The sequence below is a fragment of the Amblyomma americanum genome, chromosome 8 (assembly GCF_052857255.1).
Source record: "Amblyomma americanum isolate KBUSLIRL-KWMA chromosome 8, ASM5285725v1, whole genome shotgun sequence".
In the NCBI taxonomy this organism is placed as follows: domain Eukaryota; kingdom Metazoa; phylum Arthropoda; class Arachnida; order Ixodida; family Ixodidae; genus Amblyomma; species Amblyomma americanum.
In genome coordinates, this window is record NC_135504.1 from 48,764,613 (window position 1) to 48,785,191 (window position 20,579).

The following is a 20,579-nucleotide window of genomic DNA, read 5'->3' on the forward strand; positions in this document are numbered from 1 at the left end:
AAAACTGTAATCAACTTTCGGCAGGCGGAATGGCTGCGAGGTTGGCGAAATTTTTCGTTCTACGACGAGGCGGCGGTCGGCGTGGTGACTGCACAGCGGGGCCCTGCGCTTATCTTTGTGTCGGCGTAATGAGAAAATTTTTCCCAGCCCTTTTATAAAGAAACCGGCTCTTGAAACCTTCGCAAGGTATTGATGGTATCAACTGCCGCACTTTGTATAGAGGATCTATGGAGGCAGTAAAGCAGGGCTTTCACCAGAAACATTGTTCATGTTGTTTCATCCGTTTTGTTTCTTCGTCTCTAGCTGGATGCTGGTCTTGTCTTGGCCATGAATCGCGTTTATGTCAACCCAATTTTCGGAAAGCAGTTTTATGCAAAAGAAGAAGCGACCCTATACGCGAAGAAGCGGAATGATCAAGAACGACTTAGAGGGAATGATTTCAACACTTAGCTTAGGAGTAGTCGTAGGTAGCATGCAGCAGCCAGCAGTTGCTTTGGAGATTCCTAGTCCGTCTATTCCTGTTGCATACCTATTATTTTAAGGAGTAAACTTCTTTCGAATAATGTGACAACCCTTATAGCGTGGCATCAAGGTAAAAATCTTTCCCCGCAATACTGGAGAACAACTTTCTAAGACCTAGATTTAAAGTCTAGATGCGTCACAATGCTGGAAATGGAAACAGAGCCTCAAAGCCTAAAAGTTTAAGTAGAAAATTACACCCATTTTGCCGCCTGATCAAATGCTATAATGTAGTTAATAGCTCTATTTACAGGAAGTTTCGCCTTGAGCCGGACCTATGAAGACCGCCTACCGAACTGCAGCATACGCGTATATTTATTAGTAGCAGTTTCGGGAGGATTAATCAAGATGGATTCGGAAGCGAAACCTAGCTCTTGCTTACTTGGCACCTAGAGCGGAATAAAATAGCAAGCCTAACACAGGTGTGCTGAAGCCGCCATTCAATAGTTGCGTGCAATAAATTTTGAGTTTCTCTCTTGCCGAAAGAGCGCAGCCTTAGACATATATTGGTAGTTGCCTACAATATAAGAAAATCAGAAACAAGCTTAGCACTGCTCTCAAGAAAGCCCACTCACATTACTATGTCAACAAGTTCACGGCAGTTCTCGGTTGCCCTGACAAAGCTTGGCCTCTAATGAAATCAATTTTTTCCCAGAATGCGCACACTGTCCCACAAGAACTCACAATTGATGACGTTGCATATTCAGGTTCCACCTTAGCTGAAAAATTCAATACCCATTTTCTTACGTCGGGCATTTCCCATAGTTCTGAGAGCGTCCACTCTGAATTGTACTTTGATGGTCTATTGGTAGACTCAATATTTTTCTCCCCCACTACACCCTACGAAGTTGAAACCGTCGTAAAAGGTCTCAAGGCCAACTGTGCAAGCGGATACGATGAAATAGCCGTTCAGCCAGTGAAAGCGGTAGCTAACCTTCTAAGCGTAGCTCTTTCACACATCTGTAACTGCATCCTGCGCGATGGTGTGTTTCCGGAAAAAATGAAAATCGCCCGCGTCTGCGGGTGCACAAGGGAGGTGACAAGAATATTCTAGGAAACTACCGTCCTATATCTATACTTCCTGTATTTTCAAAGGTAGCGGAACACGTAATCAACAATAAATTGAGTAGCTTTTTATTCAGCAAGGACGTTATCAAACCCCAGCAGTACGGATTCCAGAAAGGTAAATCGGTTGAATCTGCTTTGTTAAACATAAAAGAAAAAATAATTTCTAACTTCGAACATAGACTTTATACTGTAGGCATATTCTTAGACTTCAAAAAGGCCTTCGACTCCATAAAACATGACATTCTTTTCCATAAACTTGAAAGATATGGTATTCGTGGCAGTGCGCTTCGTTTAATCAAGAGTTATTTGCAGAATCGTCTCCAGTAGTATGATTTGGCACCATCAAATTAAGTCTGCAAATTATAAAATACGGCGTGCCACAGGGTTCAATTTTAGGACCTTTACTGTTCCTTGTGTACATAAGTGATATTGTGATGATACCCCAGACGCCAAATATTATCTTGTACGCAGATGATACAAATGTATTTTTTAGTGGAGGCAATCTTTTGAATGTAATGAATATAGCAAATGAGTGGCTTCGAGTTCTTGAAACCTGGTTATCATCAAACAAATTAACCCTTAACTTAGAAAAAACCCGTTACGTAATATTTAGAGCGAGGAATAAGCCAATAGACTGTAGTGTAAAGTTAACTTTTCAGGACCTTCATATAACTAGAGTGGATGTGCAAAAATTCTTGGGAGTGTATTTCCATGAACACATGAGCTGGGCACAACATGTATGAAAACTGCGCATAAATGCTTCAAGAACCATTGGCCTCCTCAGCAAGTTAAGGCTTATTCTTCCGACATGGTGTAAACAGAAACTCTATTACGCGATGATCTTCTCCCGTTTATACTACTGCATTTTAGTGTGGGGCAGCACAGGTAAGACCAATCCTGGAAAACTGCATGTTCTGCAATAGAAATACATCCGGTTTATAGAAAACAAATCGCGATATGAACATGCGTCCCCACTGTTTCCTAAATATAAAATTTTGCCTATTGCTAACGTTTACCAGCAAAGCATGGCGAATTACCTGTATCTTAAAATAAAATACCATGGCACAAGCTTTGTTAACAGATACAAACGACCAGACTGTGGTTATGCTTTGAGAGATGAAAAATGTGTGAAACAAGGGGCTAGAACTAGGTACGGAGAACAATCAATAGATTATCAGCTACCATTATTACTAAACACATTTCCAGAAATAGTTACCATCGCATCTGAGAGCAAGACACGCTACTCCTTTAAAAGGGGAGTGAAAGAAGTACTATTGCGAAATGCCGCACAGTAACACCAAGTATGGCCACCAAACTATGCCCTGAGGGCGTTGTTCACAATTCCGAAGTCCAACAGGCACACTTGTAAGAAAGAAGCAAAAAAGGCAACCAAAACGATTTGGCTGATATCGCAAATTAACACGGAACCACGTCTCGTTTTCACTTGCAGTCTTGTTACTAATCCATACCCTTATCACTTGTGCAAACCAAACCCTCTTTATTTATGCTTCCTGTTGGTGTTGTCAAAGAAAATGTGCAATTGTATTGTTGGTTCTCCGTTTTTTCGTGCCGATATACTGCTTTGCCTGCATTACTTGTATATATGTTTTTTTGACTGTCCATTATATTTTCCTTTTCGAAACTTGTCGATTTTGATCTTCTGTAAAACTGATGTCAGACAGTTCTGTTTATCGTCATCTGGAATCTACAGCCACTGTACGCTGCCGCGCTGCGCACGTGAAGGTCACGAGGCCATGTCAGGCGCCATATGGCGCCTTTTGCCTCGGGAACCTCAGCAGATGTAATCACGAAATGAATCCCATATGTACTGCAATTCTGCTGAAAATAAATACTTTCCTTCCTTTCCTTTCCTTTCCTAGTTCAGTGGTGTAACATTTCGGTTTTAAAATGGTGATTGATCATGTGAATGAAAGAGGTTCAATGAAACACTGTTTTGTAAGTACACTATGCCGTTATTTTTAGACTCAAGAAATTCTTGCACTGCGTGATGAGTGCGCAGCACTAACCCACACTGATCGTTGCTGCGCTGTTTTTTTCCATGTACGCCAGAAAAGGCAAGGCAGTCCTGTTGGAGGCGGAGATCAAGCCTCTGGAGATGAGCAAAGTAGAATCCAACGACCCGTTGTCGAAAGTTCTGGCGAAGTGAGATGCCTCTGGAGTTTTCTTATTTCGTGTTTGGATGCATGCTGCGGAGAGCTTCAGCTTTTAGTTCACACTCGCGTGAGCCTTACAATATGCGTCACACCATGAATGTCGCCTCAGCTTGTCCTGAATGTAGCGCTAAAAGAATGCCGCTGAAGTATCAAGCTGATCACTTTCGTAGCGATATTATCGATTTGTCTGATGAAGGACACAAATGCAGCGTACTTTTGAAAGAACCTCCCTTTGTCACAATCATCTGGAGATGATAACTCCTTTCCCTCCGCAATTTTTTTTTCTATACAACCACTTCCATGTTCGTAGCAAAATGAAAAAATAACATTCTGATACATTTTTGAAATTACCTAGTAAAATTCGCAGTAATTACCACAGCAGAAAAATAATTTTAAAAATTTTAAGCAGCTTGTTTTAGTTGCAAGACTTGATAATAAAGCTTCCTCGCAATATTTGCGCTTTGACCAGGGAGTATTTTCAAAAGCACAACAAACCTGAAGTGCTTGCTTTATACAACAGTCGCCTTGTGCTGTACTACAAGCCCGAAGCCTGGCCTGTCATTTCATTTTAGCTGCCTTGGTTTTAACCTGTACATCATGTATATCCTTTGTGAAACGTTTGAAGCCCGAGGTTGTTTGCTTGTGGGCTATGTTGCGTGACTTGTTCTATATTTGCAGCGTTCCACATTGCTTTACAGTAGCACTGAACTTTGGTCATTCCTCCTCCGCGGGTTGCGTCTTTCATGAATGTTACACGAGCCCCATAACGCGGATATGAACCATAACCCCTCTCCCTTGGCTTTTATACTAGTTACAAACGCTTTACACGCCTAATCTTCGCGTGTAGAAAAGCAGTGTTGTGTGAGCGAGCGACGTAAAAATTATTTTGTGAGATTGCTGCAGGAAATCCTTCCTACCATTCTGAACGACCTTAGGGTGAAACACTTGAGGATTTCCTCTTGTTTGAAATTTCAGCTAACTAACATTTTGTGTTCCGGATAAGCAAGTGTTCATCCTTGCAGGTAATCTTCGGTTTTGGTTATCAATGCAATAATCACGCCTATCGTTTTCTTAGGCGTGTTCTCTATTTTTAAGGAGCGCAAACAGAGCAAAACACAAAGGTGGGCAACAGGACGAACCTTTGTGCTTGTCCTGTTTACCCGCCCTAATATCAAGAATGAGCAGAAGCCAGCTAGCCCCACAGCATGTTCTCTCTGTTCGTTTCAGCTTGACTGCAGTGAGGTTCTTGGTTGCTTTGGTAAATATCTCCGTTATTCTTTAGACATCTACTCATATTTTCGGACTCAGAAGTCTCTCAATCTTCTTCTAGCTTTTATCCCCAGCATCATCGTTTTTGTGGTGGAAAGAGTACTGAATCGAATGCGTTGGCACGTCTGCACGTCTGCACGTTGACGCACCTCCAAACCAGGAGTGAATATGCGATTGTGATACTGCAAGTTTGCGGCGGTTCACTCCTCAGGACGAAGACGAAGATCGCCACCATGGGCGGAACATAACTAGACACAGCGTGCTTTACTACCTATGGGTGCTGGGCTCCGTGCTGTTCGTCCTGTTCGCCGTTCCACTGGCGATCTTGCTGTTTCCATCCAGGCATGCTAAAGACACTTGGTTGTGGCTGCGGCATAACGGCAGTGCTGCACAAAGCTTTGTGAGTAATTTTCGCGCAGTCTGCAATCTGTTTTGAAGTAATTTTTACAGCCACAAATATTATGCTACATGTTATCTCAGGGCATAGAGGGTTTGACCTATCCCGTTTATGATGACTATTATAATTTCAACCTGGCAAGAAGTACGCAGAAAAGCAGTTTTAAGAAATGTCGTTGCATGGTTTTTGCGCTTTTCAGAGAGCGTTGTTTTCGTTCTTGTGAATCACCCAGAGCAACCATGGCACTCTTTAAGGAATAATATTCTGCACTTTAAATATATACCAGAGGTGAATTATTTAGGGAGGTTGGTCTTAATGCGAATTTAATAGAAAAACATTCGTATTCGCATAAGCGAAATTCACTGCTAATAAAGGAACACGAAATCAGCTACTTTACTTGAGCTGTGCCGGTTTGGCCTCTTGTGCCACAGATGCTCCAGGTCCCTGTTTAAAACGTGCATTTCTCTAAGCGATATATGTTATGACTCGAGCCGCCACAGGGATAAATTTTGCCAAGATAGCAGCGAGCAGAAAACCATTTTAACAGCAAAAGATAAATAGAGACTGATCAGCTGTCTAATTTTCGCCTATATTAGACACGTAAGCATTTTTGACTGTCACAACTACACAAATTATCTAGGTATCTTGGTAGTTGTGGGTCTCTTATAATATTTACTTGTCCTTTTCAAGAAACTGCGTGAAATGATTGTTCGTTATCTGGAAAGATTTGAGCAGAAAATAAGATACATGTATTTGACAGCCAGTAAGCCACTCAAAAATTTGGGTGGTGGTGAAGATTACAACGAAATATTAACACAGGCACTTTCTCAAAGCCTTCAAGGGAAACACCTGTTTCCTAGAAGAATTTTAGTGGTCAAGGCTTTACGCTTTCTGCAAAACGTATACAATATCTCTGAACTTAATCCAGTAAAGTAGAAGCTGTAATCATCGATAAAATTGCAATTAATAATGAAGATGAAATATTAGTGTGACTCATCCCTCCTTAACCACTACCATCATGAAAATACGTATTCCAGAAGTGAAGGCACTTCAACTGTCACAACTACTCAAACTTTTCTCTACAGTTGTGGGTACCTGATGCAATTTACATGCTCACAGTAACTAAACAAACATTTTTGCTTCCTCATTAAATTTAAAGCGATGCGATGTACCTTTTTTGACAGCAATAAACGCTGTACCGTACATTTAGGTGGTGGGGAAGATCACAAACGAAATCTCAACACATGCGCTTTCTGAAAGCGGCCGATGATTCAATAGAGACATCCGTTTCTTAAATTAATATACTTCCACTACATCCAAGAAGACGTGAGCTTGAGTATTCCTCCTACGCTGATGACCACTCCGTATTCTAGTGGATATCATTGGCCATAGATTAGTCGCTGAGAAGTTGTTACTAACGCAATGCTGGGGCTCGCAAGAGACGTTCCCGCAAAGTTGGCAATTTTATTGCCAAATTATAATAAAAACCGACGCCTTTTTTCGTTCATCTCTGGCATGACAAAGGCGGTCTGTATTGACGACACCAACGACACGCCCGTGTGCACGGAATTCCCCAAGTCGCTTCTGAAGTTCGACATGAGTTATTGGGAACCTCCTAAAATCAGCAAGCCTCCAGCGCCAGGTGGCAGTGATCTCGGCCCAAAATCTGTCACCGTCTTCCGGCCAGTCATCTGCGTCCTCAACCTTGGGTGAGAGTTTTAACATTCCGGCAATTCACAATGAAGAAGTGGGAGACGATAAAGGAAAACAGAGTTTAAGAATGAAAGTTTCATTAACAAATACACTCAATAGAAATTTTAGTGGCACACAAAAAGCAGTAAGCAGGAAAGGAATGTGAAAAAAAATTAAAAGGTTGAACAACTTTCAAAAGGAATTTTACTTGGGTTTTTTTTTTAGGTTATAAAGATTTTCCATTTAAAATCTTTGACTAATATTGTTACGTTGCCCGAAGGCTAGTCAGACGCAAGGGCGACCAGGCCACAGATAACAGGGAGAACCGGACAAACTGGGCGCACCACCCAGGAACTTCCTCTACGTCGCTTTCCCAGGGATTATCCGCTGCAGGGCCCGACCGTGTTCTTGAGGGCGCAGCTGGACACGGCGAGATGTAGGATTTCAGGCGAGAGACGTGGAGAACGTCATAGTGAAGTTGGCGGGAGGTGGCGTCCGTGAAGGCCTTAACGACCTCGAAAGTGATGGCGGTGACCTGGCGCATGGCACAGTACAGGCAAACAAAACGGGACAATTTTTTTTCCCGTGAGGCCGACGCTGTGAGATGGGGACCAAACCAAGACGAGGGAGACACGAAAGAAAAAGGCTGTGCGGTGACGACGGTTCAAGAACACCTTAAGGGAGGCCTGAGATGCGGGAACTCGGGAGCATGCAAGTTGTCTGGCATCGTCAACATGTGCAATGCTGTCGTGGCCGTAATCAGATGGCAGAGCAGAAGGAGTAGGCAGCAGCTTATCCAAAGACAATTGGGGCTTGTCGCCGTGTAAAAAGTGAAAAGGGTAGTAGCCAGCATTATCGTGATGGGAAGAGTTGTAAGCGGACATAACAAAGGGGAGAGCGAGGTCCCAGTCAAGATGATCTGGGGAAACACACATGGCGAGCATATCAGTGAGAGAGCGGTTAAGGCGCTCGGTAAAGCCGTTTTGTCTGGGGGTGATGGCGGTGGTTAGCGTGTGCTTAATAGAGCTGGAACGGAGAGTGTCGCCGACAACCTTGGGGAGGAAGCAGCAGCAGTGGTCGGTGAGAATTTGCCGGCAAGAACCATGATATAAGATAAGACTGCTAGCAGAAAGTCAGCAACATCTGTAGCAGTACTTGTTTGCAGTGCCCGCGAGATCGCGCAACGGGAAGCGTAGTCCGTGGCAACTGCAACCCATCTGTTGCCGAAGGTGGATTCCGGAAAAAGACTCCGACGGGTCAAGCCGAAGCCGTAGAAATGTTCGGGAGGCACGTCAAGGGGTTGAAGCGCACCAGCTGGGAGAGTGGTAGGGCGTCTCCGGCACTGACACTCGTCATCAATAGCAGCAACATAGCTGCGTACGGAGCGTAGAGCTGGGGCCAAAAGAAGCGACTACGCACGCGGCCGATGGTACTCAATAAACCCAAGTGGCCAGAAGAGGGGACATTATGCAGCTCTTGGAGAAGAGCAGGATGAAGGTGCTTGGACACAACGACTAGGAGGTCGAGGCCAGCAGGATTAAGGCTGCGGCGGTATAAGGTGTCACCATATAGTGTGATATAAAGGCCCTCCATGTACTCGCAGGCCACTGTTGGCTTCCTCTCTTATTGCGTGGACTGCGGCCAAGACCACCGAGAGCTCCATTATGTTTTACCTGGGTGTGTGGTCGTATTGATCCGTACTTCTGCGGCTAGCATTAGCCGATAACACAGCAAGCGTTGCGCGGTTTGTAGATGATTCCCAGGTTGCATCCGTAAACAGTGCGTTTGCTCTATAGTCCGAGCTTGATGCTGTCAAATGGCAGTCGCGTTGCATTTTTGGGTCAGTGGTTTCGGAAGCCTCCCCAGGACGTCCCGCCACGGCTAAAATAGCCGTGTGATTCGTGGCTCATTAAATCGGTGTAATGTTGGTGCTTCAGGTGGGGCATTTTTGATCTCATGTGAGCAATTTAGGTCCTTCAGTTGGGTTCTGCTGTCACACTTCGTGGTGTTCATTACGCGCTTCGATGAAAGCCTTCAGAGGCGGACGCCAGAATACGGATAGAGTTACTTAGTTTGCTTGTTTGGCGGCAGTCCTTTGTGTGCTCGCAGGCACTCCATACGCATGGTCTCTAACGCTTTTTGTCATGTGCGTTTTTGACGTAGAAGCCTGCTGCTCCGTCGCATACATTAGAGGTGAGGGTGATAAGGCACAGTTTCTTGATAGTGTAGCTGCGATACGCCTAATCAAATGAAGCTGCCGCCGCCAGGTGAATCGGCGCTGGTCTATCCACCCCTGCGGTCTTGCATTCGCACTGTGCTTGGTAATAGCCGACGACACAGGGTGAGGGAGACATTGCTTCTTTCCTTGTCCTTACCTACCGCTATCTGCAAATTGCGTCCTCGGAAGATTCACCAGGAGAAAGAGTGAGTCTCACAGATCTCCGCTTCTCTAGGTTAAGCAGGGCTGAAGGTAGATCAGCATCTTGTGGCATGCGTCTCGCGTTCTTGAATACTTTTGGTTTGTAGCCGCTGGTTGAATGCGAAGTCCCTGCAAGAAATTTTAAAAATTCTGTTCGCCAGAAACGGCCGTACAAAGTGTACATTGAATGTACCAGGCCCAGTCACCTCTAGAGTAGCCGGTGTTGTCGGGAGTGTAATCATGTCCTATGCTTCCAGAACATCCACCGCAAATAACATGCTGGGGACTCTGAACGTCTTTTAGGGGCACTACCGAGGATCCTGCGCAGCAGGCGTTTTCTATTCTGCGTGCACAGATCCGTCGGTAAGTCATGTCGTTGCAAGATCCAAGTAACTGGGGTTTTCGTCGTCGTTGTTCTAGACCACCCGGCTCAACACTAAGCGTTAGTAGAACTTACACAGCGTCGAGGTCAGTAATACAGGCCACCGGTTGACAATGGTGCTTCGCTTCTTGCAATATTTGGGTATCGGGCTGACGAAGCAACGTTTTCACTTCAAAGGGAGGTCACTGGTGCGAGAAATCACGTTCTGCTCATCCAGAAACAAGTTTCTCTGGCTCGTCGAGGTTGTGGATCATTTGCCGCGTGCTTCCGTCCTTACCCGCTGTGCTGAAGGTATTCGTGGTGTAAGATCCTTCCGACCCGGCCACTTGACACTGGCCGCAGCGTTCGCCAAGTAATTGAGCATCCGCCTCGTATGCGGGAGTTGCGGGGTTCGATCCCCAGTGCCGCAGGGTACCCACCAGTGATACAATGGGTACAAGCTTTCGCCTGCCTGGTGCTCGGCTTCTTTAGGGTGAAATGCGTGGGAAAAGGGTCTTTGACCGCACATTGAGTAATCGAAAACACCTTGTGCCATAGCACTTCTTGACCACAGTTACCCTTGCGCCATAAAAATCCACCATCATCATCATTATCATCGTCATCACTTGACACTGCGTAGCCATGACGGCGCACGTTCTACTGCACAAATGTCCTGACCACTTCCGTACTTTATTGCCGGATCACAGCGGCGTTTACCTCGCATCACGGGTGTGCTCTGGGAGCACAACCTCTCTCCTTACATTTATGGTTGGTTCCCTGTGGCGCAAAAAGGAAAGTGTCATGTTCGGTTTCTTGGACTTAAGACGCGTTCCCCCGACGGGAAGTGCGAGTATGCGATATCAGGGTCGTCTCGTGCGTCTGTTTCTGTATCAGCTTGTTTGATGCGCATAATTCCAGCTTCATCATGATCGTCATCAGCCTTACTACGCCCACTGTCGGGCAAAGGCCTCCCCAAAGTATCTCAAATTAACCCTGTCTTTTGAGGCCTGCATCTACCGTCCCCACAAACTTCTTAATCTCATTCGCCCAACTAACTTTCTGCCGTCCCCTGCTACGCTTGCCTTCTCTTGGAGTCCACTCAATTTCTGTTAAGGACAAGCGGTTATATCCGGCCAATCTCTAACCACAGCGACCATATAGAAAATTCATATACACAATTCGTCTACTATAATAAGTTCCTCCGATTCGGCAACATAATATTGTGCGCCAACGACAATAGTTACCCAATCGTCAGTTGACCACCTGCTATTCATGAACTTAAAAGTCCGCCATGTCTTACAAGTCGCCTGCACATAATATATTGACGAATATTCAGCAGCTTTTCAACGAAGACTGCGTATCGGTTCCGAAATGAGGCTGCGGTTATATATTCGCGTTATAATACGAGCAATTCTTAAAATTGTTTAGACTGTTCGAAGCGCGGTTTGCATCAGTAATTTGTTTTAGTGTGAACCCTACAGGACACGAAGAAAAGCGGTAACCGATTGCTGGCATGTAACGAATGCCCCATTTCTATGACTTCTGTCTGCAGCAAGGTTTTAAAGAAAATCAAAATCAAGTATAATGTTGCTTGTACGGGTGCTATGAAATGAAACGCGAGCAGAGCGGAGCCGAAGCGCTACGCTGTTCGCATTTGTTTTCACCACGCTTTCACTTCGGAGGTAGCGAAAAGATGGTAAAGTGTTCCGTGATACAATCTAGGATGCCTCTAACGTCTTTATCTTACCACCAGGTGAAAGCGCGATCTAAAGAAATTCTAACAGCGGAGTGCGTAGGCGTGGCGTTGTTCGCGTTTCTTTCCATCGGAATAGTACGCATACTGTTAAGCCAAAGAATGAGGCTCGATAAATAATGGACAAGATAAGAATTTAATGGCTGCTGGCGTAGCGTGAGTACTCCTTCCAGCGCCACTGCCAGCTTCGTCGTCTTCGTCATATTATCCGGGGCCACCAAGCGATCGTCCCGATCGTGGATGACAGACACTGACGGAGATGCGGGCGAACTGGTGATGGGCTTGAGATTGCGGTACAAAATAGGAGGCAAGATAGTGTAGTGCTGGCCGCCATGATTAATGAGTTGAGCGAATGAGTCCTGGCTCACGTAGCCTGAGCCGCTGGCCGCTAAGAGCCACCGTCCTAGGCCCTTGAACGTGCCGAAATGGATGGGCAGGGAGACGGTGTCTTTTCACGTGAGCGGCGTGTCGGGTCGGTAGGTCGGGCCGGTCAGGGTGTCGCGTCCAGTTCGTCGCGTCGGGTACACAGGGCCGTGGCGAGGTTGGTTCCGTTCTGGCAGGCTGGGATGCTGCCCGTAAACACAGGCCTTAGAAGTACGATGGCCTTGAGCGCTAGATTTCGGTCACAATCAGCACCTGCGTCATATGTTACGTGCCGGCTAGCCTACGAATGAGGCACGATGAACGACAGACAAAACATGATTTTAATGGAAGCTGGCCTAGCGCAAGCGCTCCGTCCCATGCCACTGCCAGCTTCGTCTTCTTTGTCACAATGTTGTCGTTTTTCTTGAAGACAACGAGTTTTCTGCCAGCCATGGCATGGGCTCCGAAAGCTGTTTCGACCGTTGCAAAGCTCATCGAAACAATTCATGATTTTAATTCATTTACACATGCCCAAGAAGAAGTGCACATATACTTCCGGAAAGCTTTCGACGAAGTTGCACATAGTAAATTAGTTTTTCAGCTGCATAAAGCATGGATTAGTGATCTTATTCCAAAATAGCTTGAGGCCTATCTGCACAATCACAAGGAGGTTGTACATGTAGACCAGTGGCTGTCCTTTTCGTTGAAAGTGTTTTCTACTTGACCACTACACTGCGGTTGCCCCGTGATCATGAGCAACGGTTAAGGCCGTGTACGCGTGCGCATACGTAGCAAGAGAGCGTTGCGATGCAACGCTTTTTCCACCCACCTGCTCCAATTACGTTCTGAGACAACTGTTTCATCAAAAAGTTGTGGATACCAAGCAATGATTTTGGCCTCGGAATTGTATATATTGATCATTTCTGTAACACTTTAAGTGAACTACATCATTTTCTCTGTTACGATTATGACTTTATTCATGTTTTGTCCTTTTAGCACCGAAAGCTTTGTGGTCTCTGAATTACATATATTGTTTACTCATTAGCGCGCTGCAAAGCGATTTGACTAGTTGATTTCGTTTTGTGCTGCACTTGTGTAGCTAGCGTTCTTTTTGTCTGCCGCTCGTCGGCAAATGCACGTTAACATTGTCAATCTTGAACTCATCATTATATGCCAGTGTACTATTTAAAAATCAAACGCAAATGTATTTAGCCTCTCCACCACTGTTTGGCGCGTGGAAGAACGTTGGATGTAGCAGCTAGAGTGCCGCTTTCTGAATTTCTCTAAACGCTCTAGATTCCTCGCCTAAAGTAGCAAATCGCATCTCATAAAACAAAGTTCACTCAAGTAGTGCAAAAGTACTGATATTTATTAGGCTTCCAAATTTTCCAAAGCATGCATCGGCGGTGCAATTAAATATTTCTCAGTACTTACATTTGTGCAGGCACGGACCTAAGAGTGCATATCATTTCGTGAAAAACTAAATTATCAGTACACCTTTTAAAATATATACAGAGCATCACTGAGATCGCCAGATATGTTATGACTATCAGCCTGTCTGAAGCTGTATACAGCATCATAGATAGGTCAGCTGGGTGGAATGCGAGCACTAAATCAGAGGGCCACCGTGGCTAGTTGTTTACTTCAGATCAAATCCTACTACGTAAACCTTCTACTCACTCAAAGTGAATACATGACAGTGGTGGAAGAAAGCGGACATAGAGTAGTTAACGCCAGTACACACACCTGCAGTCTCACTATGCACACCTTTCGAATTGTCGAATACGAACGAGTAAACTTCGCCCGCCAAATCGATATGGGCCGTATCTCGGAGCACAGCTCCGAAATGCGCGAGAATAAACACGTGCGTCCAATTAACAGATCGGTCCAATTAACAGATCCTCTGTTAGGCTGTGACAGAAAACGAATCCAACCGCCGTTTCCTTGGAGGAAGTTAACGCCTTTTACTTTCAATTTTTATGAACGCTTTCATAAACTTACAAATAGAAGTACCTGTGGCAGTGCGCCAGTAACATTCCATGGCTTTTTTGCCTTAATATTTAAGATTTTTCTTTGGTGCAGGAAGGAAGGCAGTACAACGCTACCTTTTCTGACAACTTCGATGATAACGGATAGAACGGACAGCCATAATAGAAAGAAGGCGATAAAGGACTCTCCCGAGTCCTTTATCTGGAAAAGCCTAGCAGTGAGCACTTAAACCAGACAGTTCCTCACGCCCGCACGCGTAATCTCGCGCATTTCGCGATGTGCGACAGCCCTCACGCTAAATAAAAAATCTGGAAGGGTGTACATTATTGTAACAAGAGAAATAAGGCTTGTTATTACAGGCATGATCAGGGCCGTGGTGAAAATGAAAACTAGGTGGTCGAAATTATTCTGGAGTCCTTCGCTACGGCACCTCTTTCTTCCTTTCTTCTTTCACTGCCTCCTTTATCCCTTCCCTTACAGCGCAATTCAGGTGTCCGCTGATATATGAGACAGATACTGCGTCATTTTCTGTCCCCAAAAACCAATTAAATTAAATAAATAAGCACACATGAATTATATTTTGCGATATACATCGATGTAATTCTTATACACCGATTTTTCAGTCCGACTGTGATCATGCCTTCCAAAACTGCTGCAGTTCGCAGGAGGAGCGGCAGCGGTTCGTAGCAACGGACATTCAGGCACAATACTGCACAGTGGCGCTCTGGGAGAGCCTATCTCTTGGCACGCCTGAGCAGCAGACGCCGGGACGAAGAGGAACACTCGCCGTGGGCAAACGAAAGTTTAACACGATGGTGGAACGCATCAAAGCATTTCGTACGGGGAACAAATCTCTGCCGATATACGTCACGCTCGGAGGCGAACGTGATGACAGCCCGGCATTCGTGGCCATGCTCCAAAACAACCGCTGGAAATCAGCTGTTGCGGAGTCTATCCACAACTTCGACGACGCCATTGACGTGAGCGCTGTTCATTGCTCGGGAGGACACCCTTCAATCGATTAGAAGCGCTCCAAGTCTTCACACTTATATTTTTATTCGATGATGTCTTTTAAGCGTTGTTGTGAGCAAGTTCGTGTTCGTTCGAAAAATGAATCCTATAAAACTGCCCTAACCACTGCGTGCCATTACAAGCCCTCTATTTTGGCGCAACTCCCCAAAAGGTTTCATTGAATTATTTCAGATGGGATGAGCTTCTTCGGAGCACATGAAAACGTTAGGAGATTTGGGAGTCACCATGCGTCCAATACGCCTAATGGCGTGCGCCGCCATCTCTCTTGTCATATATGCGATGCGAATGCGAAAGCAACATCATCATTGTGTGCGGCAGATGACGGTAGCGTTTGAAATTGTTGGGCTGATTCCATAGCAGATTCCACCGAAAGGAAGAAGCAGCGTAAAGAAATTAAAAGTGCCAGTGAAGCGGACATTTCTCGAAGTTCACGCAGGTAAACATGGTACCTCTTGAGCGAAGACTGTCGGACCAGGCAGAGGGCACTAACGTGAAAATGAATTCTGAATAAACTGGCACTGTATTCGATTGCACGTGGCATTTGGTGCTTAGCGATATTTTTTCCCAGATAAGAACCGCACCTCTATGCATACGGCAGTAGCTTCAATTGCCCGCACGCTGATAACCCTCGTAATAATTTGTTAGAGTTCGCTGAGAAATAATTACTACGGTAGCTAGCATGGGCATAGAAGTGGTATTTTTGTTGCCAACTTAGCGCGTACTTGAAAGAACGCCATGTACTGCAGCAATTGTTCAATACGCAGGGCGTTAACGTACACTGGAACCACCCACAAGACAACTGCGATACACTCGGAACGGCTGGCTTCAGGCATCTCCACGCTTTCTTGAGGGAGCTTAAGAGCAACCGCACTGCCGTCATGCTCACAGTGCCGCCCTCTAGAGAGCTTGTGCGCCACTACGGTCTCCACGCAACACTTCTTGATATGTTGTCGTATGTAGTTGTAGCGACGCACAAGCTACGACCCTGCGTTGACCTAGTCACCTGCAGAGGAGCCAGGCAGTTTGCGGCAATTGCTTTCCTCCAAGTCCACTCAGCCTACGACGCCCGATACAGGCACAAGTTCGCCTACAGTATATCCGTGAGTGTTGAAATGCGCGCTCTCCTCAATGCTTTTGGCAGCTGTTGCCTGTATTATAATGAACTCCTTTTAACAATCCGCACTATTTTAAAACTTATCTTTAGATTATTTGTCAAATCTAAACACAGCGTTTATCCTGCGTCGTTTAATCACTGCGTGCCGGTCGGTGACATAGTTTTCCAGGAGCTCAATTGACAAAATAGATTTATAATCGCGTCGCCTTACCGACCATGACTACTATTTGCTGACTGCGGAAAAGTGTGAGAACTGCCCTCAAAATAGTATTTATTTATGGTAGTGCAGTTAAAAAACATGAATGCAAAGTGAAAAGCCAACAAAAAGGTGTTGTAATTCCTTGGTGAATTTCACTCGGCACAGGTGGTTTCGCCATATTTCTTAGGCTAAAATCTCGGCACAATAAGTTTTATTAAATATCCTTGAATTTCTTCATACCTGAAAGTTTCAATCTTGTGTATGGCTAACATACTTTCGGTTAGGTAAAAAAGTGAAGGAGAAGCAAACAGAGGAAGGCAATTTGTGAAAAAATTTTGGTCAACATAACATTGTGAAACTTAAAGGCTTTCCAAGGTTTACCAAGTTTCCCGAGTGACTAGCGAAATGAGGCATATACGTGCCATGTGGCTGCCTTGTGACCAATGACAAAGACTTTCGGTCTAACCAGTGAACATTTGCAGCCTGTTTAACAAAAGGCTAAGCAGCATTTATAGTAGAGGCCTACACGAAGATGGAAGGAACGACGCGATATTTTGTTCAAAACGTGGAAACCAAGCGCTCAGATTCAAACATGCCCGCTTTATTAGTAAAGCTGTGGAATTAAGTATCAATAAATGTGGATCCCTCCTGCGCCGATCGTAATAAATGGTCTTTCGGCAACACTATGAAGAGCAAATAGTACTCAGCTTTCGTTCAAATTCGTATCCTGTAATTTAGCCTCCGGAGCGGAAATTGCCGTCAGAAGCTTCAGGAGGCGCACTTATGCGAGTCTGGCGTTGCAACGCACACAGCTCGACATGTGCTAAAGAATAATGGTGAGACATCATTCCCGTACTTCATGATTTATTTGTGAAAATTATGATCGACCGCAAGAATATGAACTTCGGTTTCAATCGCGCTGCTTGCAGCAGTGCATTGCCAAATGCTATGTAAGGATGTATGTTTTTGATGAGGGCCCTCATGAAGCCCTCCTGATTTATTTTGTCTGCCTTGAACCTCGTATTCTTCTTAATCACAATCCAGGAGAAATGTATTTAATGTGTCAGGGGACAGTCATAAGAGAACCTCAGTGTCGTTTGAACGCCATATTATTGAGTTATTTGCAGCAGCAAGCGCTGAAGGACTTCAAGCGCAGTTAATCAAGCGCAGTTTGCGTTTTCTCTAAAAACCTTTCTTATTTAGCCTTTTGCTTGTTATTGCGAAGTTTGTTAGAGTTACGCTAAAGTAAAAGACGACGATTGAACGGAAAAGAAAGTCAAGACGGCGCGCAACTTCTCTTTTCTTCTGTAATCTCTTGCACTGTTAGGTATGCCAACCACCCACCAACTACCCCACCTGTCCATCGTTCGGAATTTGAGGATGGCGACTAATTCGAACAACGCTTTATGTTACTTGAAGGTTTGCACCTACCTGTGATGTTGCTTTTTTTACAAAAGAGGCTCGGTGCAGTGGCCCCTTGTAATGAGGAACCGAGCTGTCAAGGGGCGCTAACTCTACAATTGAAGGATTGTAGGATTTGGGCGAGTGCCGCTATACCAGCTTAGTAATCAGACGCTTCGTGTGATTTGCTCAGGTTCGGGGAGATAGCCTCCTTGCTAGGACGCCTGCCCTCGGTGAGCCGGCCTATTCTGTGGGACCCGTCTTCGACGGATTGCCATTGAGCAAGGGGAACAAGCACCTCTCGCTTAATGCGGTGTGCCGAAAAGAAGCCCACAAAAGCGAGGATGACGAGTGCTCGCTGGTGCTCATTGACAGTGAACGTGGATCCGACAATGTGACGTGGCACCTAGTACGTACTTTGCTTTATACTCTGCGCGCTTTTTACTTACCCAACCACGAGTGCTGAACATTTGACGCTGAAATGCTTCGGTTAATATTGCTGAGTGATGCACACTCACCAACTGCTTATCAATGGTCGTGCATGGCACGAGGCCTCACGTTCAATGAGTAGAGCTCAGTATAAAAATACGAAAAAACCGCTCTCAAAACACAAGTGCTTTTGCCGTCCTGTGGTTAATACGGATTTGTCTGTTGTAGCTGAACTGCGTTTTCCGTTACGATCGGGGTCTTCTCAAAGCTACAGAACAGCCTGTGTTACAGCAAGAATTAATGTTGTGAGGTCCCAAAATATTAGAGGAAAATCTGCTGTGACAACAGAAAATTTAGTTTTGTTTTTCGCTAGAGATAACCTACAAATCGCTTAGGAGTGTCCCTCAAACTTTTTGCCACTAATACAAAGAAAATCATTTGTAGTTACATGGGTACGGCGCAGTAGCTACAGCCGCTTTGTTTACACGAGCCCGACATGAGCGGTTCGAGTTATGTGTCGGGTTTAGCAGAGTCAGTCCACCTTGATGACTGCCCGATTGCATTAACTAGATGTTAGTGGAGACCGGTACGACTGCAGTGACGTACACTGTCCAGCAGTACGTGGGAGCGTGCAAAGGTGACTTCGAAGGTATCTGTTCGCTGTGGCTAGTGTCGGAAGTGCGACAGCACCAGCGCTGAACAGGCTCTTTTCTCTCCTCTCCCACTAATCCTGCTCTTTGTGTCGACAGCATTTACTTGTACCATGACAAGTGAGTTGGTCTGACTCAACCAACAACCTACAGTGAGGCTGACTCAGCCCGACCCTGTGGTCACTGAACCCGACCCTCCAACGTTTACAAGTGCCACACAGGCTAGATTTAGTCTGGCATGCTGGTTCATGTAAACACTCCGAGTTCTGTGCTTATTACGGGGGGATTATGGAAGATAAATTCTGTAGTGAAATGATAGGTGTAGAATGATATGATTTGCCGACTGCCTTTTCAAATGTTGAAACACGAGATTATGCGACACGCTCGGCAAAGAAATAAAGGTACCAACTAAGGCACTAATAGTTTATCAGACCTATAATAAGAAGTAAAAATTGACGAATGAATTGTACGAATGAAATGAACTTGCAGAGAAGCCGTGTTGGGGTGTCGCTGTTCTCGCCTTTAAAGGTAAACTGAAAACGGAAGGAAATCAGAGCTATTTCATGTTTAGAGTAAGCCAGATAAATTTGTGTTTGTTCAGTTACACACCTTTACAGCCGGTATCTCATTCACACAGTGTCAACACGCGGCTTTCACGCAGCCGCTCATTCAACGCATTTAACCTGTCTGCAGCTTCCGTGATTTTATGCCTTAGGCAATTTCTCCCTCTCCCCTCCCCTTCTCCTCTCTCTTTGCTCGTGCCTTTAATCCGTGATAGGAAGCTGGCTCCCAGCTTCCGATTCACCAGTGGTTCACAGGCGGTTAACCTATATGTTCCTCTCGGAATGCACGTATCACTTCGTGTCGATTTACGTTTGAATTATAATGCCGAAGCTCCTCGCCGGTAAATATTGAAAATGCCTGGGCCTGAAACCCGCTGTAATACATTCTCCTTAAACGCGAAGAGAACGAATTAAATCAGCATTAATTTTTTAAATTCCTTTTCTGTGTTCCTCTAAAAAAGGATAAAAGACGCGGAAACGTGCTCACTGGATTTCAGATGCAACCGCAAGTGGCTTAGTTTGAAACAGCCACCTGCCGAGAACTTTAGGACACCTTACAATTAGAGGTCAGTAACCAGTAATAGTTAATAAACATCTGATCACAATCAGTTTCGTCCATCAAATCCTACAAGCTATTTTATATTTACGCGCTCCTGCGCAGGTGGCAACCTTTACCACACCTGACCAAATGCGTCGGCGCATGACTCGAGCCTACGACGACGGAATGGGTGACACCGCCGTGGCCTTATTTGACACGCATCTGGACGACCTTGGCGGGGAGTGCGATGTTGCGGAAGGGCAGCCCGCCGTATCACCACTGCTAGCTGCGATAGCGACGACTAGTCGCCAGCTGAGCAGCCAATAGTTTACTTCTAACCACCGTGACACCTTCCACGATCCTACTTAACATTGCGCTAAGACTATTAACCCAAACATATGATATTTGTGGAAGGACAACCCAACAGGGCCTCGCCGCTCAAACTGAATGCATTTTTATGTGTTTATCGCATACAAATTCTGCGCATAGAAATTGCGTTGCAGTTGCTTATAGAATGATGTGTTGTTAACGCTTTAAAGCTCTTAATGTCTTACGTGGTCAAAAGGACGGGCAGAAAATGCAAGTATTTTATGTAGAAGAGACTCTCTAGATGCAGCGTATTGCAGCTAATTATGTGCGAACAAAATAG

The 20,579-nt window shown here is 45.2% G+C and overlaps 1 protein-coding gene across 1 annotated transcript; it reads left to right on the forward strand.

Moving 5' to 3' along the window:
- The first annotated feature begins 8,115 nt into the window (after positions 1-8,115).
- Positions 8,116-20,257, forward strand: LOC144102359 (uncharacterized). The gene is made up of 6 exons (XM_077635651.1): positions 8,116-8,199; positions 12,025-12,128; positions 14,663-14,984; positions 15,801-16,136; positions 17,944-18,159; positions 20,054-20,257. Exons 1-6 carry the CDS (start codon positions 8,116-8,118, stop codon positions 20,255-20,257), a joined length of 1,266 nt encoding a protein of 421 aa, XP_077491777.1.
- The last annotated feature ends 322 nt before the right edge of the window (positions 20,258-20,579 follow it).